General features: G+C 32.6%; 2 protein-coding genes across 2 annotated transcripts; both read right to left on the bottom strand.

Annotated features, from left to right (window-relative positions):
• Nucleotides 1-7,648: 7,648 nt before the first annotated feature.
• On the bottom strand, nt 7,649-14,547 carry LOC139498170 (uncharacterized). Its single transcript, XM_071286502.1, has 3 exons — nt 14,209-14,547; nt 11,589-11,741; nt 7,649-10,356 (listed from the first exon to the last, which is right to left on the bottom strand). Exons 1-3 carry the CDS (start codon nt 14,477-14,479, stop codon nt 10,103-10,105), a joined length of 678 nt encoding a protein of 225 aa, XP_071142603.1. The 5' UTR covers nt 14,480-14,547; the 3' UTR covers nt 7,649-10,102.
• A 4,979-nt stretch (nt 14,548-19,526) lies between these two features.
• On the bottom strand, nt 19,527-24,787 carry LOC139498167 (uncharacterized). Its single transcript, XM_071286500.1, has 2 exons — nt 24,610-24,787; nt 19,527-21,345 (listed from the first exon to the last, which is right to left on the bottom strand). The coding sequence occupies exon 2, from the start codon at nt 21,340-21,342 to the stop codon at nt 19,672-19,674; it is 1,671 nt and encodes a 556-aa protein (XP_071142601.1). The 5' UTR covers nt 21,343-21,345; nt 24,610-24,787; the 3' UTR covers nt 19,527-19,671.
• Between the last annotated feature and the right edge of the window lie 86 nt (nt 24,788-24,873).

A 24,873-nucleotide genomic window follows, 5' to 3' on the forward strand; every position in this document is an offset into this window, starting at 1 on the left:
TTAAACTATAGTGCGAAAACCAATGTGTCTTCGGACGACGATGACGACGCCAACGTCATACCAATATAAGACCGTAAAAATTTGTTTGCGGTCGTATAAAAATGAAAAAGTGCAAATATCTTCCGTAAGAAAAAATATTTATATCAAGAGTGCACACGCTGAAATATCTCACCTTCTTATTGACCAGAGATTTTATGTTGATGGTCCTAAGTATACAGCTTTAGTACAACTAACACAATCAAAGCGCGAAAGCGCTGTAAAGGCAGTTAATTACAGGTTGTGTGTATTTCTAGTCCAGTTATATCATTATCTTCCATAGAACAGAGGTGGTTTGTAGTATTTAAGATTTAGAGTTCTCTTGTACCTAGTTCACCTATATCTATAGTCTACTGTTTACAGTATATTTTCTGTACCTCGCCATGAAATGCATTTTTAAGACATAAGAACTTTTCCTTTTTAATGTAAATAAAACTATTTTTAATTATTGATTATATACACATATTCAATTACTCCTATCCTATGAAAAATAGTTCACAAAGATTGACTAGTCTCCGTTCTGTGTGTATTGCTAGAACATCAAGTAACATAAGGGTTAATGTACATAGTAACATGTCAACTCTTTTGAAGACAGAACTTTTTTTAAATCTCCCTCCAAGCAAAATTATTTTTCAGTATAAACATGATAAAGTTATCTACCTGTATTAATGACCTAGAGACTCTCAAGAGCCTGTGTCGCTCACCTTGGACGGTCTATGTGCATATTAAACAACGGACACATATAAAATGACAAAATTGTGTTTTTGATGATGGGAATGTGTTTGTAGATCTTTCTTTACTGAACATTCTTGGTGCTACAATTATCTCTATCTATAATAAACATGGCCCAGTATTTACAGTTGAAAATATTTTTTAAAAATTAACAAAAAATACAAAAATTTATGAAAATTGTTAAAAATTGACTATAAAGGGCAATAACTCTTTAAGGGGTCAACTTAAAATTTTGGTCATATTGACTTATTTGTATTATTTATCTCTATCTATAATAATATTTAAGATAATAACCAAACTCTGCAAAATTTCCTTCAAATTACTAATTTGGGGGCAGCAATCCATCAACGGGTTGTCAGATTTGTCTAAAAATTCCTGGGCAGATAGATCTTCCCAGGAATTTTCAGACAAATCTGAAGAGACAATTTCTCCCTATGTCAGATTTGCTCTAAATGCTTTGGTTTCAGAGTTATAAGCCAAAATCTACATTTTACCTGTATGTTCTATTTTTGGCCATAGTGGCCATCTCGGTTGGTTGACCGGGTCTAACCACACATTTTTTAAATTAGATACCGCAATGATGATTTTGGCTAAGTTTGGTTAAATTTGGCACAGTAGTTTCAGAGAAGATTTTTTGTAAAAGTTTATGGACGACGAAATCAAGCGATTAGTCAGGTCAGGTGAGTTAAAAAGGATTTTTTAATCAAGGTAACAATGACATCTGGTGGCCATAAAAGCTGTCTCATTAGCATTTTAACCACTTCCCATATTTGCTTTTAAGACAATAGAAGAAAATTATTCAATGCAAAAACAAAACTTACTTGTAAATATGAAATTCTCTTTACAGTATGAGTTTTTCTCATTGTTGGAGATTGTACAGTAGTACAGTCCTGTAACTGCTTATACCCATTTCTTATCCCCTTTAGTTTGATAAACTCACAGAATATCATATATTTACATTGTGCCACATCTCCTTATTTTTATATGCATTACAATAACATGAACAATTGTAATTCAAATCTATATATCAAAGCAAAATGAATTTCACTACTTTCATTCATGCATCCTTTGGAAAAATATAAGTTCTAAAATGACACAATATATGTTTATTTAATATATAAAAATAATATTTAGTTTTCGACTCTTAACAGGTATAAACAAGAATGTGTCCCCAGTACACGAATGCCCCACTCGCACTATCATTTTCCATGTTCAGTGGACCGTGACATTGGGGTAAAAACTCTAATTTGGCATTAAAATTAAAAAGATCATATCATAGGGAACATGTGTACCAAGTTTGAAGTCGATTGGACTTCAACTTCATCAAAAACTACCTTGACCAAAAACTTTAACCTAAAGAGGGACAGACGGACGGACGAACGGTACAACAGACGAACGGACGCACAGACCAGAAAACATAATGCCCCCCTACTATCGTAGGTGGGGCATAAAAATGCACAGCTGTGTCATGATTTGTGAAATCTGTGCTGAAAACATAGGCATTTATGGTGTTTGAGTAATTCCATCTGTGAAGCTCAACATTAGCTCGTCAGTTGGTGGTGGACAGTTATAAATCTTTCCTGCAGGATGAATGTACATCTGTTCAGGAAAACCAATTTCACAAATCAAAACTTTCCTCTAGATTTCTCCTACAATATTCATCCAGTTTAGTTCTTTTGGTTTAACGGGACACCGTTCTGATTTTTAATTTTGTAAACCATTCAGTCTCTTGCTTACAAATGGTGCATGAAAATAGGATGGGAATGCATGGCAGTAGACAAGTCTGAGGGGGAGGACAGGGGGTACCCTTCTCCCTTCTCCCACCCCTCTTCTCCTTTCTCCTTACCCCGTTCTCCTTTCTCCCATTAGAATAAAACATCTTTTGAGATATTTTTTCTTGAAATATTAGATCATTTTTTAAAAGGAGAGATATTTTATTTTTTCTCCTTTCTCCCAGCCTTCCTCTCCTTTCTCCTACCCCCTTTCTCCTTTCTCCTACCCCCTTTCTCCCTGTGTCCCTTACCCCTGTCCTCCCCCTCAAGTCTCTATAAAGTGGGTATGTGCCCTGAAAAAAGTTTTATAACATTAGCTTTTTTGAAACTTGTGAAAGACTTGTGCAACACACATACCTAAATAACTATAACATAGGTGGAGAGCATCATTCATGTCAATGTTTTGTTCCTGTTTACATTGTCATTGATATTTTTCAAGAAAGCCTGAGGCATAGCTCATGAATTCTTGTCATTACAACCGAAATTTACATAATTACTGCTAAAATAATATATCTCTTGTAGAAAAACCATACAATTGTAGTATTAACCAAAAAATGTCAAACAGATGATATTGAATCGTAATCCCAAAAGTTATGACGTCTTGAATTCACCCCCCTTGTTATTCTAAAACGATAATTGCGGTTGCAAACAGACTTTGGTTTACTTGCATGGCGATTATATAAATAACAGTATATATTTCTTAAAGAAAATAAAGTTTTACCATGAATAGTTTCCTGAACGTAGTCGTTTTCAGTAAAATGTGCCTTGCAAACAACAGCTGATTGATATGGGTTCTACGATTGCATCGCACATGACAATCTACGTTTGAGCCATGGCGTTGATCCAACTTTTCCTTCTTATTAAGTCATTTAGAAATGCAAGTCCTCCTCTTAAATGACACTCAGGTACACACCAACAAGGACTATGCATCGTTAATTGTGTGATTGTTTTGCAGTGCAAAAACGGAAGTTAAGGACGGAACTGACTGGTCTCACTAATAAGAGACAAGAAGAATTTTAGAGACAAACAGCGACAAGAAGTTTAATTTAGTGACGAAGCGACAATAACTAACAAGGGACAAGCGAATCGTAATTCTCTCACGAGGCTATTCTCATTTGATGTGATAGGGTGAAGCTACACCTATCAAATATGTCCCTATGAAAAAGAAGAATTTCACTGTTAGAAAGGAAATGATATTGCATGGTTTTGATTCAATAAATTCTTTAAAAGGAAATTGAATTTTTTTTGTTTTGATGGCCAATTTTTAGCGTGTGCATAAAATATATTTTTGTTTATATCTAATAAAAACTAATCCCTTTCTCCTTAATAAAAACATATTTTTATCTATCAATGTACAGTAACATAAAAAATGTTTTATAACCGCACCTATAATAAAAAATAATGCATGTTTTTTTAATATCTATGGGGAATAAGTTGTTGCAATGAAATTTTTTTTATTTATGTTTAGTCGCTATATAGTCTTCTTGACGCTTCTTCTCGCTAAATTAATTATATTGTCGCTTCTTATCGCTATTTTAATTTTATTGTCGCTTCTTATCACTTTTTGACGCTTCTTGTCTTTAATTAGTGGAACCCTATTCAGGAACGATAATTCCATATTTTACATAACTGAGACCGAAATAACTATAACGTCATACGGCTTCACGTACAGAAATACTTTAAATTGTATATTATGCAATATAATTCACGGTCAGTCGACTTTTAATTATAATATCATGTTATATCAACGAGTGAAATGATTTTAAAATATCTTTAGATCGCAAATAGTACTCGAAATTGAAGGGACCTCTTTCCACACGGAATTCGAATAATGATAGTTTGTAATCAGATTGACTGCTTATAATGCAAAAGACACATTAATAAACAGATTTTTAAAACGAACAATACACACTGATCGTTTCTTTATTTCCCAATGTAAATGAAAGGAACAAAAACCAATACATACCACAAAAAGTAGAAGAGAAATTTAAACATTTCCGGATCTATTTCTTGCAAAATGGCCCCCAGCAAAGATTTGCGTAAGGAAAGATGAACCTCATGACTTGACAGTCAGGCCTTAAAGCACTGCCTTTAAAAACTTAACATGATCCATAAAAAAAGAAGTAAAGGTCAGATGTACCATGCCAGACAGACATGTACAACTTACAATCAATCTATGCATTTAATTAAGTTGATCTATTACTTATCGTATCTAAGATTCAAAATTAAGCATGAAAACTAAACATTGACCAATGAACCACATGAACCATGAAAATGAGGTCAAGGTCAGATGATATCTGCCATACAGACACGTGCACCTTTTAATCATTCCATACAACAAATAAAATTGATCTATTGCTTATAGTTTAAGAAAAATAAACCAAAATAAAAAAACTTAAATAGGGCCGTTAGTTTTCTCGTTTGAATTGTTTTACATTGTCATTTCAGGGCCTTTTACAGCTGATTATGCAGTATGGGATTTGCTCATTGTTGAAGGCTGTGTCATTTTGGTCTCTTGTGGACAGAAAAATGTCTCATTGGCAATCATACCACATCTTCTTTTTTATATTAACACTGAGCAATGAACCAGAAAAATGAGGTCAGGGTAAAATAAAACCTGCCAGACTGACATATAAATCTTAAAATTTTTCTGTACACCAAATATGGTTGACTTATGCATATAGTATTCAAACAAGAGTGCACACGCTGAAATGTCTCGCCTTCTATACAAATCATTGATATTATGTTGATAGTCCTAAGTATAAAGCTAAGCTTTATTACAGCTGTCACATAAACTTAACATTAACCAAGATAACTAAACAAAGACCAATGAACCTTGAAAAAGAGATCCAGGTCAGATGAACCATGCCAGGCAGACAGGTACAGCTAACAATGCTTCTATACAACATATATAGTTGACACATTACTTATAGTTTAAGAAAAATAGACCAAAACACAAAAACTTAACACTGTGCAATGAACCGTGAAAATGAGGTCACGGTTAAATAAAACCTGCTCGACTGACATAAAGATCAAAAAATATTTCCATACACCAAATATAGTTGACCTATGGCATATAGCATTAGATAAAAAGACCAAAACTCAAAAACTTAACTTTGACCACTGAACCATGAAAATGAGGTCAAGGCCACAGACCAAAACACAAAAATTTAACTATAACCACTGAACCATGAAAATGAGGTCAAGGTCAGATGACACCTGCCAGTTGGACATGTACACCTTACAGTCCTTCCATACACCGAATATACTAGCCCTATTGCTTATAGTATCTGAGATATGGACTTGACCACTAAAATTAACCTTGTTCACTGATCCATGAAATGAGGTCGAGGTCAAGTGAAAACTGTCTGACAAACACGAGGACATTGCAAGGTATGCACATATCAAATATAGTTATCCTATTACTTATAATAAGTGAGAATTCAACATTACAAAAAATTTGAACTTTTTTTCAAGTGGTCACTGAACCATGAAAATGAGGTCAAGGACATTGGACATGTGACTGACGGAAACTTCGTAACATGAAGCATCTATATACAAAGTAGCCTTAGCCGCCGCCGGATCACTATCCCTATGTCGAGCTTTCTGCAACAAAAGTTGCAGGCTCGACAAAAATGGCAAAACGCAAAAGCTTAACCACTGAATCATTAAATTGAGGTCAAATTCAGATGACACATAACAATTCGTCATGTACAACGTACAATCACTCAATACACCAAAAATAGAAAGGGTCTTATAAAGAGTGTCTGACTGGTATATATGAGACCTTGCAAGGTACATACATACTGAATAAAGTTATCCTATTACTCATATTAAGGGAGAAATTAACATTATAAAATTGAGAATGGAAATAGGGAAAGTGTCAAAGAGACAACAACCCGGCCGTAGAGAAGACAACAGCCGAAGTCCACCAATATTTTATTTTTCAAGTAGTCATTGAACCATGAAAATAAGGTCAAGGACAAGGACATATGAAGGACAGAAACTTCATAACCTAAGGCATCTTTATCAAAATTATGAAGCATCTAGGTCTTCAACCTTCTAAAATAATAAGCTTTTAAGTAGTTAGTTAATGCTGCTGCTGCAGCCAGATCACTATCCTTATGTCAAGCTTTCTGCAATAAAAGATGCATCCTGACCACATGCACACCTTCAAAATATGTTCTAACAGCCAGTAAAGATAAAACTGTTAAGCATTCAAACCAAAGGAGAGGTTATCTGGAAACCCTATGCACATTTTATGCAAATATATAGTCCAAAAATGACAGAGTTCAACTTTTTCCTAAAAGATGATATATCAATAAGATTCAAAATCCTGACTACATTTACCCCTTTAATACATGTACATTGGATGGAGAGTTGTCTCATTGGTACTCTTACCACATCTTCCTATATCTTCTAACAGCCAACAAAGTGAAAACTTCCTAGCACTTAAACTATAGGATAGCTATACCCATAATTTGATAGAAGGAAGGACTGTAAGGGGTAAAACAATAGAAAAAAAATAAAATACAAGATGAATAGAAAATCAAGGCTGTGGTATATACCATCTACTCTGCAAGTAGGGGATAAACAGGGATATCAACAGCATTTGATCCTTTTGCATGCTGAAGGTTGAGTTTGATCGAAAACTAAATTCAGAAACTATTGCAATTAATCCCGAATGGGATCCCGCCTCCAGATGCTTATCCCGGTTTATCCCGACAATTTCACCGGGATTGCATTGGGATCCCGATGGATCCCGTTTTCGTTTTCTCTTGGGAATGTTTTAATTATTGCAAAACATGTGACAGGGTTATAACCGCAATATATAGTTAATACACCCAATTTGAAATTTTTTTATGAATTAAATACTAGGATTTTTCTCATTTTTCTCAATATCCCAAAAATTTATAGTAAATCAAATCAAGGTCAATAACATGGGATTCTGGTACTTCTGAATTTTGATTTGCATACTATAGATTTAGCAAGTGTTGTTTAAAGTCATGCTAGTACAGGCAAGATTTAAATTCATACTCTAATTGTACATGTACTAACATGTTTCTATCTGATTTACAAATTCCTTTCAGAATAAATCATACATCAACAATAGAATTATTTCTTTTTTATTTTCAAGTATGCATTGATTATATTGAACATATTGAAAGGAATTTTCAATCTGTAAATAGAAATGAAGAACCACTCAGTATATATACCAGTGTACATGTTACAATATTCATGTTTTATTACAAAACTGTTATTTACTATTTTTCCTGTAATAATTTTAATAATTTAAAGTTAATTCATGTTAAATATAGTTGTTTCAAATTTTCCAATAGTTCGGTAGTTTTTTTCAATTTTTGCCTTCAAATTGTTCAGTATTTCCATTTATAAATAAAATCTTGAAGATATAACCTGATACATTTACAATTTCTCACTATGTGACAACCTGACCAAAGAGCAGACAACAGCCGAAGGCCACCAATGGGTCTTCAATTTGTTAATGTATTTCTTATTCTCAAAAGTAATTTTGTTTGTTGTTTTGTGTTTATCTATTTCTTTGTTGTCAACAACCTATATTTTAAAAAGCTATCAAAAATAATGTTAGTACAAAAGAGAAAAATCTCATTTTAAAAGATGTCTGAATACAAATATGCAATTTATGTAAAATAAGCGAAGCAGTACTATAGGAATACCTTTACCAATGTTTCTTTCATAAAATATAATCTTGTTGTCTCCCTTTGTATATGAATCATTTTGAAAAAACACAACAAAAAAACAAATTGAGAATTTTAAGTGTTTCTTTTCTGGACTTCATCAGAAAGACTAAAGCTGAATATTTGAAAATTTTTATAAAATATTGCAATTGATTTAAACAGGTGTTCATTGTCCTTGTAAAGAATTTTTGAGTGTTTCTTTTCTGGGTTTACTTTCATCAGAAAGACTGAAAACTGAATATATATATTTTTAAAAACTTTTCAAAAAATATCGCAATCAATATTAAGAGGTGTATTTTTTCCTTTTTAATGATAATACTTGACATTCAAAAGTAAAAACAGCTTGCAATAAAATTATACCTACAATAAATATGAACAACAAAAATTTACAACTATTAAATATTTGAATAAACCATCCTGCATGTCCTGAATAACAGAAAAGGGGATTTTTGTCTGATTCTCAATTTGTTTGCAGTAGCTTCCCTTTAAAAGATTTGAAGGATGACTGGTGATTTGAATGCTTTGTCAAATTGACATAAAGATGCACTTAATTAATATGAGAGATATAAGAATCAAGAGTACCAATATATCAAAATTCTATCCCCAAATACAAAATTTTAACATATAAGCATTATTTACTTTACACAGTGAAGTCTGGTACTGATAACATGATCTAAATGAGATGAGTTTGTTCATTTTGTTGCATGGCCATTTCTATAAAAAAGAAAACATGGCATATCTTATTTAGAAATATCTTATATTATCTTTTTTGAAGTTTTCAGAGATTTCATTTTTAAAAAATCAATAATTCAGACATATACATGAGAGATTTAAAAAAAAAGATGATCCAAAAACAGGAATTCTTTCTATTTTTCATAATGGGTGCAAAAATGTCATGTTCTTATGGGACTCACTAAAGTTTTCAAATTTCACATTTTCACATTGCTGGGACTCATCAAAATTTTCAAAAATGGTATGTTTCACACAACTCATCAATTTCAAATTAGTACAAGTATCTCAAAATAATATACATTTTCTCACCATGGTAAAAATATACAACAATGGCACATGATATTATGATACATCACACAATTTAGAAATATATATCTTGCTTAATAAAATGAATATGTACAGTGTTGAGACTCTGTCTCAAGAGGCTTATATATTTACAAATATATTACACAAAATAATTATTAAAAAATTTAAATTTATAAAAAATTGGAATGTATTTACACATATTTGCTGATTTTCTTTTCCATTTGATAACTTTGTGCATGTACAAAACTGTATATGTATAAACAATTTAAAAAAATAATGGAAAAAGTTTCATAAAATGCTTATTTGAAATTCAAAAATTATATCAACATATTTTTTCAAAAAACAGAGTAGGTGTTTAAAAACATGTATGAAGATGGCATTTTGTTTATAAGACAACTCTTTAAAGCAATCATTTATTTATTGCATTTTGCATAAAATGTGAGCCTTTTTTTTCTTCGTATTGTCTCAATTTGTCAAAATAAGAGAAAAAATCCAATATTTCACCACTTTGATACAAATAATATATTTTCTTAAGCAATTGTGTTCTTAAAATATATCAATAGAACTTGTGTCAATCTGCCCCAAAAAATTATCTCTAAAATTAAAATTCATATAAAAAACCCTTACGAGTACATGTACAGAATGTATATATAAAAGTCATTAAAAAGTCTACAACAATCATGACAATGTAAAAGAATCTTTGAAGATCACACAGATCAAGAATGACACCTGTACATTAAATACATTTTTTTTCAAAATGAAAAAGATGTACATAAAATTAAGTCTGAGGCTTCATTCCTTGACCTCTTATGAGTAATAAGGAGGTTCGTGTCGAGCTTCGTATCCTGCATATGGCTTGGCCCTGTGGCTGTACTGGTTTGCTAATCGCACCTGTAGAGCAGATACAATGATACACATTCCTCCGAACAGGATTAGGAAACCAGAAAATACAACGCATCCGAACGACCAGGACAGGAAATTCTTATCTGGATTCTCTATCCATTGTCTGTCCACAACAGACTTCGCTCCAAATATAACGGTACATATGGCAGTCAAAATACCTGAAATTGAACAAGTAAAAAATTGAAATTGATTTATAAAATATATGTGAAGCTTACAGTAAATTCAAACTTACAAATGTATCTTGGTATGGTGCTTTTTTGCATACATCAATTAGTTATCTATACATATAAATATAACTTTTAAGTAAGAAAGATTGTTGACTACATTTGTAACACATTTGTGTATTTAGATGATTTATATATATGTATATATAGAGGTCTATTAAAAAATTATCAAACAGTAAATTTAATATGTACTAGATCTTCTAGAATAGGTAATGTTGGTGATACTAAGCATAATAATAATTTAAGATGGTAACATGCAAAGATGATACAAAATTGTGTTGACGAAAATATTTTGACTGAACAAATGGTCATCTTCATTATGTATACCAAAATCATACAGTTGTAGTGTTTTACCTATAGACCTGTACTGATTTGAATGGAATGTTCTTTAATTTTATGTCTTAGTTTTCTCGTGACATCAAGTTTAACATGGAGAGGATTGAGGTATCAGAAATGGTGTCCATTTGTCATATATCATGTATATCTTAATAATTTAGTTTCTGATGTAATGCTTCTTCTGATTGGTTGACATTGCTATGTTTATCAGCTCAAAGACATAATTTTGTCAAGTGACCCTGCATCATCAACATTTTTCATGGTTTAATCTGGTTTAAAATGGAATTTAGAATTAAATTGTAAGAAACGACTGTAATATTTTTTCTGTCTATTCCAAATAACATAAAAAATGTGGTGCACACTTTAAAATAACCCGCTATACAGATTATTCAGTGTGCTCCTCCACATTTTTTATGTTATTTCTTCATAGACAGAAAAAATATTACAGTCATTCCTTAAATGTTATTATGTATTTTTGGTCTTGCTAGCACCTACGTTTGTACATGTACATAAAATAATTAAGATCTTTGATATACATGTATAATCTTTGTTCAGTTTAATTTGTTCACAAGTCCGTTTCTTAAAACACCTGACTTCATTTATCCTTAAAGATTGTGCGCTACCCTTGAGTATTTTTTTTGTTATAGGTTGCTGTCTCATCATTTCCTTTAATTTGTGTTATATTGTAATACAGTAAACCATTGAAAATTCATCATAAGCCCATTTTTTTGTTGTAAGATTGTTGTAAGATTGCTGTCACATTGAGGTATACCTTACAATGTTTATAGTTCATACATGTATGATCATGATCATGCTTCAATGTACTGTACCTGAACATAATCCTATACCACCAAGAATAAATAGTCCACAGACACTATTTCTCCCTGGACAACATCCAATCAGGAACAACAATGCCAGTAATACCACTGAAATCTCTGCTAGTAAAGCCAAAGTCATCATTACTTGGATTCCAAGGAACCATGCTAAAAATAAATATACAATACATTGTACATGTATGTAAACAAATTATTCTGCTTTATCATTATACATCATGTACAAATGTACATAAAACAATTGTCGGAAGTATATGATAAAGAGATAAATACACGGTCTTTTCCATGATCGACCCAGGTATCATCTCTTGACTCATATCAACACTTCTACTACGTCTCAGGCTTATATGGGGGTTTCAGGATGATACCCTGGCCGATATGGAAAAGGCCATGTATTAATCTCTATATATGTTGTATGTACATTTTGTAATATTATTAATTCGTATATATATTTTAACAAATTTGATTCGTTTAGGGATAGTCACATGTTATAATATATTACCGAAGGTAGAGAGAAAACGGCGGATAGCAAAAAGCATATTGACCGGCAAAAAGCATATTGCACGGTTATTTTTAGAATATCTAAAAACCGATACCTTGTGACGTCATGTAATGAATTTCAGGATATTGTTTAACGTTTTGAAACAATTGATATCTGTGATCGATTATTTGATGAAAAAAAATCTTCAAATACATAAGATGTCAAAAAAAAAAGTAAATGAAATAACAACTAATATGTTGTTATTGTCAAGGAGACAATGTAATATCTATCATCTATAATGTTCCAGCAAACCTTAAATGATGATTTTGATTCAAACATGGTCGGAAAATAACTAACGTACAAGTATTGTTCATATAAAATATAAATACATTTTATCAAGTAGAATGTTATTATTACTGCATTTATTCGAAAGTATTAATTTGAAAATAGACTGGATAATATGTTCAGTCACATGTGGATTCACAAGTTGTTGAATGCATCTTATGTATTCTTCCCCCATTGGTCTCGCCACATTCTTTCACTAGATATAGGAATCGAGTGCTTCACTTGAACTCACTCAACCCCTTTCATTATCTTGAATTTCTGTTTTGTTTTGGCCCAGCAGGATGGTTTGTTTGTGTACGCCTGTTTCAGGTATTCATATATAATATTACATTATCATAATTATGTATTAATTTAAGTATGTTTCTTTGTATACTTTTTTGCGTAATTAATTGAGTGTTAATTTAAGTATGTTTGTTTATATAGATTAGACCGTTGGTTTTCCCGTTTGAATGGTTTTACACTAGTAATTTTGGGGCCCTTTATAGCTTGTTGTTCGGTGTGAGCCAAGGCTCCGTGTTGAAGGCCGTACTTTAACCTATAATGGTTTACTTTTTAAATTGTTATTTGTATGGAGAGTTGTCTCATTGGCACTCACACCACATCTTCCTATATCTATTTAGTTATAAGTCATGTCAATGAATAAAAGTTCATTTTGTATAAGCAAAAGTCTCAATTTTTATATCTGACAAAATGCATTAAAACAAAAAAACTCCAACAAATTGTTGATAAAACACATACATGTATCTGAAAATAACAAACCCTATTGATTTTTTAATTTTTTTTCAACAATAATAGTACATTATTTATATACAAATATGAGTATTGTGGTCGCCAAGTTCAGTTGATCTGATCTGTGAATTCGTCATACTTAAAGAATTCGAATAACAAAAGGCATCAGCCTCATAATTATTTTACGACTACTACCCCCCGGTATCAGGTCCGTTCGCGTCCAATACGCTTTAGCACCCTACAACTTCGCACCTCACACGTTCGCACCCAATTTTAAACAAAATTCCAGTTGAATAAAACATTGAAGATTTTAAATGAAAAACACAAGAGATTTTAACAGCTTGGCCCCTTTGATCTGAAACAATGAAACAAAAAATCATAGCAATATATATGTACAATGTACATGAACACTTAAACCAAAGCATGATTAAAATTTATTCAACACAAAACAAATACGTTGTCAGAGTCTGAGTCACTTTATTTTGAAACAATAAAATAAAAGTTAGCAATACATTAAACCAAAACAAGATTAAGATTAATTCAACACAAAAAAAACACGTTGTCACACTTTAATTTAGGACAATGACAACAAATATACTTATACAATGTTATAGGTACATGTATACACTTGCCAAAACTTGATTACCAAGTTAATAAACAAATAAAATAAAAATTGGGCGCGAATGTGTCGGGTGCGAAAATGAAAGGGGGCGAACATGATTGGGTGCGAACATAAATGGGCGCGAACGGACCCAGATTCCTACCCCCCCCCCTTTTTCCCCCAAAAAACAAAATCCATTTATTATTTTAAAATCATTTAAATGGAAGTAAACAGGGACAACAGATTAATGCAAGTATGAATCTATGTAAAAATGTCGTTCATGTAACAAATCAACACTATAATATGACAAAGTAAGAATCATCCTTTCTTTTCAAAATACCGGAAGTAAACAATAACAATGATTTCTCCCACAGGTAATTTCAGGTATTTTAAAGTCATCAAAACGACATTATTTCTTATTTCTTTTTTGACAGTTTTACTCAAATATAAACAAGACTTACGAGGGTTGATATAACTCCATATTGGACGATATTCGTACGAAAATATCCACCAACATCCGTTGTAAGTTTTGCCAGTATAGTCTCTGTAATATGCCCAGTTGTTAAAGCACGCTTCCCACAATCCAAGCTTTTCAAACCCACTGTTTGTTATAAACTTTGTGTCTAGTTCCAACCAGTGTGGTGTCGCGAAACCAATTACAAGAAAAAGAAGGGCAAATCCCGAAAATACTAGCCCTGCTACGAGGAGCCAGTCACCTCTTGATTTCGCCATTTTGAAATTTACCTTACAGGTAAGGACTATTCTATTTCAAAGATAATAGGGGTGTACAGCAATCATTACTGGCTTCGCTGCTGGATAACTCGGACTAAAACAAAATCGGCCTATTTTTTTTATTATTTTTTTTTTATTATTTTTTTTTCTATGATCTCTTTGGCACATTCCCCATTTCCATTCTCAATTTTAAATTTTACATTGTAACAATTATAATAATAAAAAAAAATCAGTTTATTTTTTCTGTGCACCAATATATGCAATGTAACGTTTTACTGAACATTTATTTCTTTTAGATTGTAAATAAGATCAAATAAGCCACGCATGTAATCGTCAAAGCTGTGACTTTCAGTGCGGAAACACGAAGTTAATATAGATTAGATAGCATTGTGACGGCAGTGACGTCGACTATATCTATCAAAGTTACTTACGGACAGGACAGATGTTTTGCCCCCTTTTCCCCAAAATCCTGAATATTTTATTTATAAGTTTAAATTAACTTATTTTCATGCTTTTCTGTGTTATATAAATATATAAACTTACATGATAAATGATAAATAATATACTCGAAACAACTAGTATTTACAAAGAATTTAGGGGAAACATAGATCTAGTCACAATAACTTCAATAAGTATAGATTAGATTAGATTTTATTTTATTTAAAGTGCAACCTGATTACAATATACATGAAATTACAATTACATTTCAATACATTAGCAATAGTATATCATATCAGCCAGCCTTTAGAGGCTTATGAAGCACTAACAATATTCATACAAGATTATAAACATACAAAGAATATATATTAACTCGATTATTCATTCTGAGATCTGAGGTTGTTTTAAGTTTTTATAAAAATATTTCTCTCTTTTTTTAGTGTTTGTTCTTTTACATCATTGCATAAGTATATAGAACAACTATAAACTGTTACTATATTTTGTATAGACATTGGATACATTCATGATAAATCTAATTAAAAAATAGGAATTATACAAGCTTACTTTGATCTTTTTTAAATTACATTTTTTTTCTTATTGAGATAAGAACTGTGAAATTGTGTAATTGTAGTATTTTTTTTTTTAAACTTTTTTAAACTGTTATTTAAGTTAGAACACACCCGCGACATCGCGGATCTTCGACATAATGAAAGTACTACGCCAAATTTTCAGTCCGGATTTTTAGTATTCTTGTTGTCATAAAGCCAACGAACAATTTTCTCTGCTTATAGATATAGGAAGATGTGGTGTGAGTGCCAATGAGACAACTCTCCATACAAATAACAATTTAAAAAGTAAACCATTATAGGTTAAAGTACGGCCTTCAACATGGAGCCTTGGCTCACACCGAACAACAAGCTATAAAGGGCCCCAAAATTACTAGTGTAAAACCATTCAAACGGGCAAACCAACGGTCTAATCTATATAAACAAAACGAGAAACGAGAAACACGTATATATTACATAAACAAACGACAACTACTGTACATCAGATTCCTGACTTAGGACAGGTGCAAACATTTGCAGCGGGATTAAACGTTTTAATGGATCCAAACCTTTTCCCTTTTTCTGAAACAATAGCATAACATCACAACAAAGAAAAACATACGATAAAATATCAATTGGCAGACTTAACTCAATCAAAAAACGTATGATTAAACAATGAACGAATAAATTTGATCTGCGATATCTGAATACAAATGCACAGTTAATTAAATATTAGAGACAAACATTCATTACCAAAAAGCTAACAAACAAATTCAAACACAGGACATGACTGAGAAATATTTAACCAATCAATGTTCACTTTAGAAAAAAACCGGTTTTTTTTTTATAATCTTGAAGTTTATACAAATGTTATAAGAATAAGTGAACAATTGAAGATATTACAAATAATCAAAGCTGGTGTACAGACAAGATCCATATAAATAAAAAATAACAAAAAAGCATTATAAACAGTATCAACAGGTCGAATTAAGAAAATACGATTTGAGAGTACTCGCAGTTACTGACAGCTAGTTAAAAGTCAAGACCAATTAATAATAAAAAATCATGCATCAGAGACTAAAATCGACTAAAACACATCACAGGGATTTAGTATTTTAACGTCATTAATAGTCAAAGAAGACATGACTTGTGCAATGCCAAAAATAAATGTATCGACAGGTAGTAGTATAGTGGAAGAGCCACTTCTATAGAAATAAAAGTTAACGTGTCTGTGTCTCTATACATCTCGCCTCAAAAGATACTGAAATTTAGTTATGTTTTAATTTGCTAATGACAATATCAATATTAGTGCCAATGTGAACTATATTCAGAGATCTTATTACAAAATTGGTACGATAACCCTTACTTATAGGTTTGTTTAAAGGTTCGATGAGTTTACAAGGATCACATAGTGATTTCCTCGCTTTAAGTACAATATTACCATAAAATTTAGGATGTGAAATACCATTTTTAATAAGCTTTCTACAGGTATAGCCAAATTTACTAATCAAATCTTTGTATCTATGAAAGAATTTAGTAAAAGTTTTAAGTAATTTATGGTATCGAAATCCCTGACACAACAATTTACCAGTGATGCATTGATTACGTTCGTTAAAATCTATGACATCAGAACACACACGGGCAAACCGAACGAGTTGCGATATATAAACACCGTATGATGGAGCCTTAGGCACATCGCCGTCTAAAAAAGGAAAAGTAACAATAGGAAATGAAAAATCGTCTCTTTTGTCGTAAATTTTAGTGTGAAGTTTCCCGTTTGAAATTGAAATGTCTAAATCTAGAAAAGGACAACTGCTGCTGTTTATGTTAGATTTAGTTAAAGTAAGTTCGTTTGGGTAAATTTCTGAAGTATATTTAGAAAACTCTAGATTATTCAACGAAAAAATATCATCCAGATAACGGTAGGTATTTTTGAATGTATCAACCAAATGTAAAAATGATGGGTCTTTACTGAGTTGGTCATAAACTGAGATTCATAGCAATATAGATTATCCCTGTTTAATGACGAAATTCAGATAGTTGTGAGCCATGTATACATATATGTTTGCAATTGTTCTGAGTGAGGAATCTGATATAATGTGGTCATTTATAAATTTCCTGTTTACAAAACTATGAATATTTCGAAAAAACTAAGGATTTTCTTATCCCAGGCATAGATTACCTTATCCGTATTTGCAAAACTTTTTGGAATTTTGGATCCTCAATGCTCTTCAACTTTGTACTTGTTTGGTTTTATAAATATTTTGATATGAGCGTCACTGATGAGTTTTATGTAGACGAAACGCGCGTCCGGCGTACTAAATTATAATCCTGGTACCTTTGATAACTATTCAGTAGTTTTCGTTTGTTGATGTGTTTACTCCTTTTTTATATAGATTAGATCGTTGCGTTTCCGGTTTGAATGGTTTTGCACTAGTATTTTTTTTTCGGCCAATGCTCTATGTCGAAGACCATACTTTGTCCTAGTATTATAATGGTTTACTGTTACACATTGTGACTCGGGTGGATAGTTGTCTCAATTGCTTGGCTGGCGGTTCTTCTGACAGAGACTATAACGTACAGATAAGGTAACATGTACTATTTGTTTCGGTATCGGAGTTTGTTAATTTTTGGGAATATTAATTATGTGGAAAACAAAAGGGCGCGGAATGGTGTAATCTTTAATAAACACCATTGTCCTATATTAGTTATATCAAGAGGCGAATTCATTGATTCGTGGTTTTGTGTCATGACAGCTAACAAATTGGACCTCTACCGCGTTATTTTAGTAGACCGTTGAAGGTTACCAAGCGCCATAAAAATACATTTATTTTGTATTTAATAAATTGATGCCCTCGATTATAAAAGTTGTCATTGAACAGCCTCATTATCATGCTGGTATTCTAAATAACTCGTTTCAAAAAAGTAATTTCAACACGACAAAGATATCTGTTTAAGAATGTTCCAGATAAAATATACCAAAAGGAAATTTTGAATAATGTACCTTTAAAAGCTTTGAAGTGTATAGTCACATATTGTTAACGGGTTTTCACACAATGGCGTTCTTCCTCCATAAGACTTGATATGTCATGGAGGGTCACGTGTATCTTTCAGTAAGCTGTTCGATCATTTTTCTCAGACTCAAGAAATAATCTTGGATATCGTTAAGATAAACTGAAAATAAACGAGGAGATAGGTTTTTTCACTTTCGGAAACCTCATCGATGAAAAGACTGATTTCTTAATATAATGAGTTATACATGTCTTTTGAAATATAGGTTCATGCGTGAGGTTTACATAACTAAAACAGTTAGGCGGTTGGATGGACCACTTGATAGGCGTTTTGTTTTAACATGAGGACATAACTATATATTTTATACCTTAAACTTATTCAGACAAAATTGACACAAGATTGATTTTTTGTTATTATTTCGGGGTCCTTATTAGTCATATAGCTGCCCAACTCTTTCGGTTCTTATACAGCGATGCCTTTCAAATATTCGGCTTTGAGAGTTCCTTAAGAATACAGAAAAATGCTTCGAACGAATTGAATTTATAACGTGTTGTTTTCTTTTATTAAACATCATTAAGTCATCATCTGATGAATTCCTTATATAATATTATACTCTGGTGACATGAACTACTTCAACTATCAATGTGGCCTGTTTCCGAAATCAAATTGACTGTTTGTTAAAATCATTTGGTTCATCACTGAAGATTGTCCAACCCCTAACAAAGTTCATAGGGCTTCAGTCAGATTTGACACATCGTTTATAAAAAGCTCCTCAATTTGGGAGAAAAGGGCATACAATTTTATACAGTATATGAACTGTCAACCGTAGTGATTTAGCGAACAATTTACTGGGCGACATCATCTTAAATCATGAGAAACATAAGGTATAATTGTTTGTTTACGACCTCTACGACTTCATCCCCCGGGTCCTGGATGGGGAAACCGCCACTGATTTTGGTTCTCAAACTTTAACGAAGCGAGCTTCACTGATAAGTGCGATGTAGATAGACGTGTGTCAGTCTAATTGATGATAATTAATGATAACCTTGTTATCTTTGATATTAAAGCTTTTAACATTTTAATATGGAAGTCACAAAGAGCGTTGACACCACCACCAGAACAATGTATTAAGCACGTTATATAATAAAATGTTCATGCATAAAACCAGTGATCGATGCGCTCCGCGGCAATCATAAGTCAACGTTTTTTTACATTGAAAACACGTATATCGTAAAATTTACATGCCACATAGAATTTACTGTAGTCTTTGCTGAATGTAATCGCTATTGGGCAGTATAACTGATCATCGTCCGATAGGACAATATCGATGAACTTCCCATCACGTGACAGATGGTGAATGTTGTGAGAGTCTTCTCCAACAATGTATATGTGTCCACTTTTGTCAGCTGTAACTTTTTTTGCCTTCACGAGCTCAGGGGACTGGTATTTAAAAACTGGTTCCCCGTCAAGTGTTACGCATTTTGTCTCATCTGATCCATCACAAAAACAAATGCTGTCGACGGAAGGAGTGCAAATGTAACTGACTGTGCCTTCAGCTGGCACAGTGATTATTTTCATTTCTGATCCCTCGTGATCAAGCACGTGTATTTTACCTGCGGCTCCAACCAAAATGCTTTCGTCAGTAGTAGCAATAGCTCCTTTTGAACTATCTTGAACTTTAACGCTTTTGATGAATGACATGTTTTTAAGGTCTATGAAATGTATGCTGTCTACGTCACGTGACGAAACAACTGCACTGCTATGTCCAAGCGATGCTATATCCCAGGGTTTGTCCGTCAATTTGATATAACTACGATAGATATCTGCCGTATCAAATAATATTATTCTGGATTTCTTAATGTCGCATAACATAAGTTCGTTTTCGCCAGATATGGCCATGCTTGTAATAGTGTAACGGTTGGACGAACTTAACGGTGAAAGGTCCAATTCTTTCAGAAAAACGAACGAGCAATCTGAACTTTTCCTTCCGACAAAAGACTGCGAATGGCGCAAAACCGACGACGCAAATGGCTTTGTCCGTTTCGTTTCTATGAAATCTAGCTTTCCTATTTCTCGAGCAGTGTCTTCAAATGAACTTCTAATGAAAGAAATCTGCAACTGCAGAGAGTTACCATCTAGTTTAGCTACTCTGTTTTCTATTTGGGTTAAACTTTCTTTAGAACTGTGAATTAATAAAAACGCTTGCAATTCAGATCCGGTTTTCCTGACGAAGTCCATTGCGTCTGCGTGTTCTTGGGATAATTGAAGAATGTCATCTGTTTCGTTTATTCTTCGTTTTGTTTGTTTTAAATATGCTTGTTTTTTCTGTACAAGCTCTTCTAGTGAATCCTTTTCGAGCGACTCAATGTACCGAATCAGGACTTCTTTTGTGTTCGCAATTTCTTCTTTTATTTTCTTTGTATTAAGTTCAATATTTTCTATGTTAGAAGCCAATTCATTTCTAAGTCCATTCAACGATTTAATAATGTGATCAATTTGTTTATTCAATTCAACAAAAATATGTGACGTTTTTATTCCGTTAGATACCTGGTCGATAGACATAACATTCCTACAGAAGCCACCTTTGTGATTTTCAATCACGCATTCTGGACAACAGAGGACATCGTGATCTACGCAGAATGACGTCAGAAGCAGACCGCCGTGTTTTTTACAACCCTGTAATCTCATGTTTGTAACGAGAGGAATATCTTTTTCTTCTATTATCTTGCAATGTTGAAGCTTTCTCATGCTCCTATGACTCGCCGTACACTCTGCACACAATAATTCCTCGCATTGCAAGCACCAATTAGTTGCTTTTGATTGTCTCTTTCTTTTCATGCAAGGTTCGCACTCGAACTGATCCGCCATTTCCTACAATACATCAATTATGAAATAAAAGTAATGACACACTTTCGTAATCCAAACAAACAAAGTAAGCAGACAAACACAGAAAAAAAGATGAAAAAAAACAAGCATCAACATTACAAAAAAAAAACCAAACAAACAAACAAACAAACTAGCAAGTTAGCAAACCCACAAGCAAACAAAAACACAAGTAATAGACCGGTCAGTTAAAAGCAAACAAAGATTTTTTTTAAATCCTACATCGAATATATATATTATAAGTATTTTTATTTACGTATTCAGTTCTGACATGTACTTGAAACGAAGTTAACTGAAGTACGTTTTTTAAAAACTATAATTATGTTCAAATTATATTTCTATCGAATTACATCGTTAATACATCCTACATTGTACGAACTGTATAATTCATACTCATTATATTAATATCAAATTACATTTTTCACAAGACTACTTACTATGCCTGCACATTTGAATAAAATATCAATATCTTTTTAGTTTACAGCTATTTTCCTAATGCATGTGGTTTAAAGGTTTGGTTGGCTTGCTTGTTTTGTTTTGATGACTGTCAGCTCAAGCATTTTAATTAAGTTTTACAATTTCATTAATCAATTGACAGGTTGTTCTTTAGATTTTATATTGGATGCTTGTGAAAACATTTATACAAACAAACCAAGCCAACCAAACATTCATACTACATGCATTATGAAAATAGCTGTAATTACGAGTGTTTGTATTGAATACTAGCTATTCTGATTCAACACACCTTACTTACAGGTCTTCTAGGACTTGGTTTGATTTGGTTTTTGTTTTGTTAACGCCACTTTAAAGTATCACATTTTGGGCTTTTCCGTGGCGGCAAGTTTTTATTGGTGGAGGAAGCCGGAGTGCCAAGAGAAAGAAAAACTGACAATCCCAGACAATAAAGATTAGAGTCGATTGAACCCACACAAGCGGGGTTCGAACTCACAATTTAACGTACTTCAGTGTTGACTGGGAAGTGATTACAGTTATAAGAACTTCTTAGACCACTTGGCCGCCGTACTTACTGCTGTTATAGTCATTATATCCTTTATTTGCAGTAAAGTGTACCTCATACAAATTTCTCCATAAGCCACAAACTACTGAACCCTTCTAGCTTTTTATTCAATAGCCTTTGTTAGTCTTGTGTGGCTTTTTTTCAATTTAGTTTTAGGTCATATATATATATATACGTTTTGCAATTTAAAGTGACGTACTGGCATTTTCATTTAACAAGTTCACCTTTTTTAGGGGTCAGCTGAATCCCGACTCCGGGTGCGAGATTTTCGGGTGATGAAGACACATTGGATGGTGGCCTTCGTTTTGTTTCTACCCTTCGATCAGGTTGTTTTCCCTTTGACGCATTCCCTATTTCCATTCCCAACACACACCTTTTCCTCTAGACAATGTTGTTTTTCTATTGTGTGTGTTCAAGGCCGTAGCTAGGCATCTTATTTTAGTGAGGCAAAATAACTGAGCCGAGCGAAGCGAGGCGAAGCGAGGCGAAATTTTTTTTGAGGAGGGTATGCAATGAACTTGGTGCAAAATCCTGCATTCTAGGCATTTTTAGAGAGTTTGATAATGTTTTGAATTTGGACACTTTTTATATAAAGACTTTTACTAACACCAAATTTTTAAAAACTTTATTTAAATTTATATGTAAGATAATCATCAAAATATCACTGATTTGAGTCTGCTGCCAGAACATAGAACAAACATCGATTCAGTAGAGTTTGCCAAATTTTTCTATGGCCGGTTCAGTCAAATCGTTTCAGAATCATAATTTGGTCTGCTGATATCCTTATCGCGATGAACAGGGAGCATGGCAAGACCCACAATCTTTCGCCACTCATGCATGCTCTTTTCCAAGTTTTCAGTCGTTTCAGGGCAGTCAATATTTCTAAAGGTAGCACATTATCATCAACACAATGATTAATGTCTTCTTCCAATTCCTTCTCCATCAGCAACTCGGTAGCAGCATCGGTAGTAACAGTTTTGTTTGCAAAAGGGAATTAAGCTTTCCTGTAAGCACCATCATACAGTCGCAGTTACAAAATATTAAACTCGCTTTTATGCTGACAAAGAGTAGACAAACTAGGGATAGAATGAGATAAGATACATGTATATGATTCTATCTATAGAGTAAGTATATATGATATTGGTACAGGGGAATTGGAATGGAGTTTTTGACGTTTACATGTAGTTTCAAATTATTTCTGGAAATAGTTGGTGGTATTTTAGTTCCAGAATCTATAAATTTAGGGGTTAGGGGTTGGGGTGTCCGATTTCGAAACCCCGAATATAAAGAAACGAAATTCCGTAGTCCCGAATAAGTAAAGACAAAATCCTGTGTTAAAGGTACATGTAGATACCATTCCTCAATAATATCAAATTGGAATATGGTATATTCTCTCAATTTTTTAGGTTAAAGAAACATGGATAAAAAATAATCCATGCATTCATGTTTCATATTATTTATATTTTATTTATCTGTAAAGAGAAAGATTAAAGTTCGTGAAATGAATACACAGACAGGACTCCCCCTTGCGATGCCCAGTACTTGATTTGTCAAAAGTTGGGGAAACGGAGAAATGAATACGCAGACATGACTGTCCCCTTCCGAAGACCAGTACGTGATTTGTCAGTCTACTTATCGTTTTTGGATTGTTCTAATGAAGTTATATGCAATACTCACACTCAAAAAAACTAGTTTACTAGAGTTATTCCTTCTTTACCTTCAGTATCGCTTTTCCCTTTTCTGCAAGAGCCTGTTTTAACTATAAAGATCCATGGTGATAATCGTTACTAGGTTAATGTAATCGAGAAACATCACCCGTTGAGATGCTGAGTTATATCCAGGAAAAATAGTTTAAAAGAATGATGACAAGTTATAGAAATTAAGGTTGAGACAGAACAACAAATGACTATTATATTTATAGATATGTATAAAAAAAAAATCAGTGTCGAAATTTTAGTGAGGCATTTGCCTCACTTGCCTCAAGGGTAGCTACGGCCTTGGTGTTTCTATTTATCATTATTATTATTACACATTTTATGTATATATAAGTGTTAAGATTGCATTGGCTATATATATGGTATATTTGCTACAGGAACATGCCCTCCTGGGACCCTTATATAAAATTGGTGAATAACAGTGTTGTATTCTATTCTTTATATATCAATTAAAACTGGATGTTCTCTTCCAAATAAAATGCAATTTGAAATCATAAGTAAGAAATGAATTATACTCACTGTTTTTTTTTTAAAGATGTCCTGATATTTACAAGAGTGTATATTCGTCCTATTTAAATGTTAAAAATTTACCGTTTTATCGACAGAATAGATTGTTAAATGTAATTTCACGTAAAGCGATCAACACTCTTAGTAATTCAAATATGTATCTCTATGAAATACATAAAGAATTTAAATTTATGTTCTCACAATAACGTATTACACCTGTATTGTGCGTACATTTAGGTAATTAAAAGAAAATCATTGCAGGCATTGCATGAAATT

This window comes from Mytilus edulis, chromosome 12, assembly GCF_963676685.1.
Source record: "Mytilus edulis chromosome 12, xbMytEdul2.2, whole genome shotgun sequence".
Classification (NCBI taxonomy): domain Eukaryota; kingdom Metazoa; phylum Mollusca; class Bivalvia; order Mytilida; family Mytilidae; genus Mytilus; species Mytilus edulis.

Coding starts and splice junctions, on each gene's coding strand:
- LOC139498170 (XM_071286502.1), bottom strand. CDS start 14,479: ATGGCGAAATCAAGAGGTGACTGGCTCCTCGTAGCAGGGCTAGTATTT. Junction 11,742..14,208: donor ATGGAGTTATATCAACCCTC/GTAAGTCTTGTT, acceptor ATTTATTTTTAG/CATGGTTCCTTGGAATCCAA. Junction 10,357..11,588: donor TGGTATAGGATTATGTTCAG/GTACAGTACATT, acceptor GTTCAATTTCAG/GTATTTTGACTGCCATATGT.
- LOC139498167 (XM_071286500.1), bottom strand. CDS start 21,342: ATGGCGGATCAGTTCGAGTGCGAACCTTGCATGAAAAGAAAGAGACAA.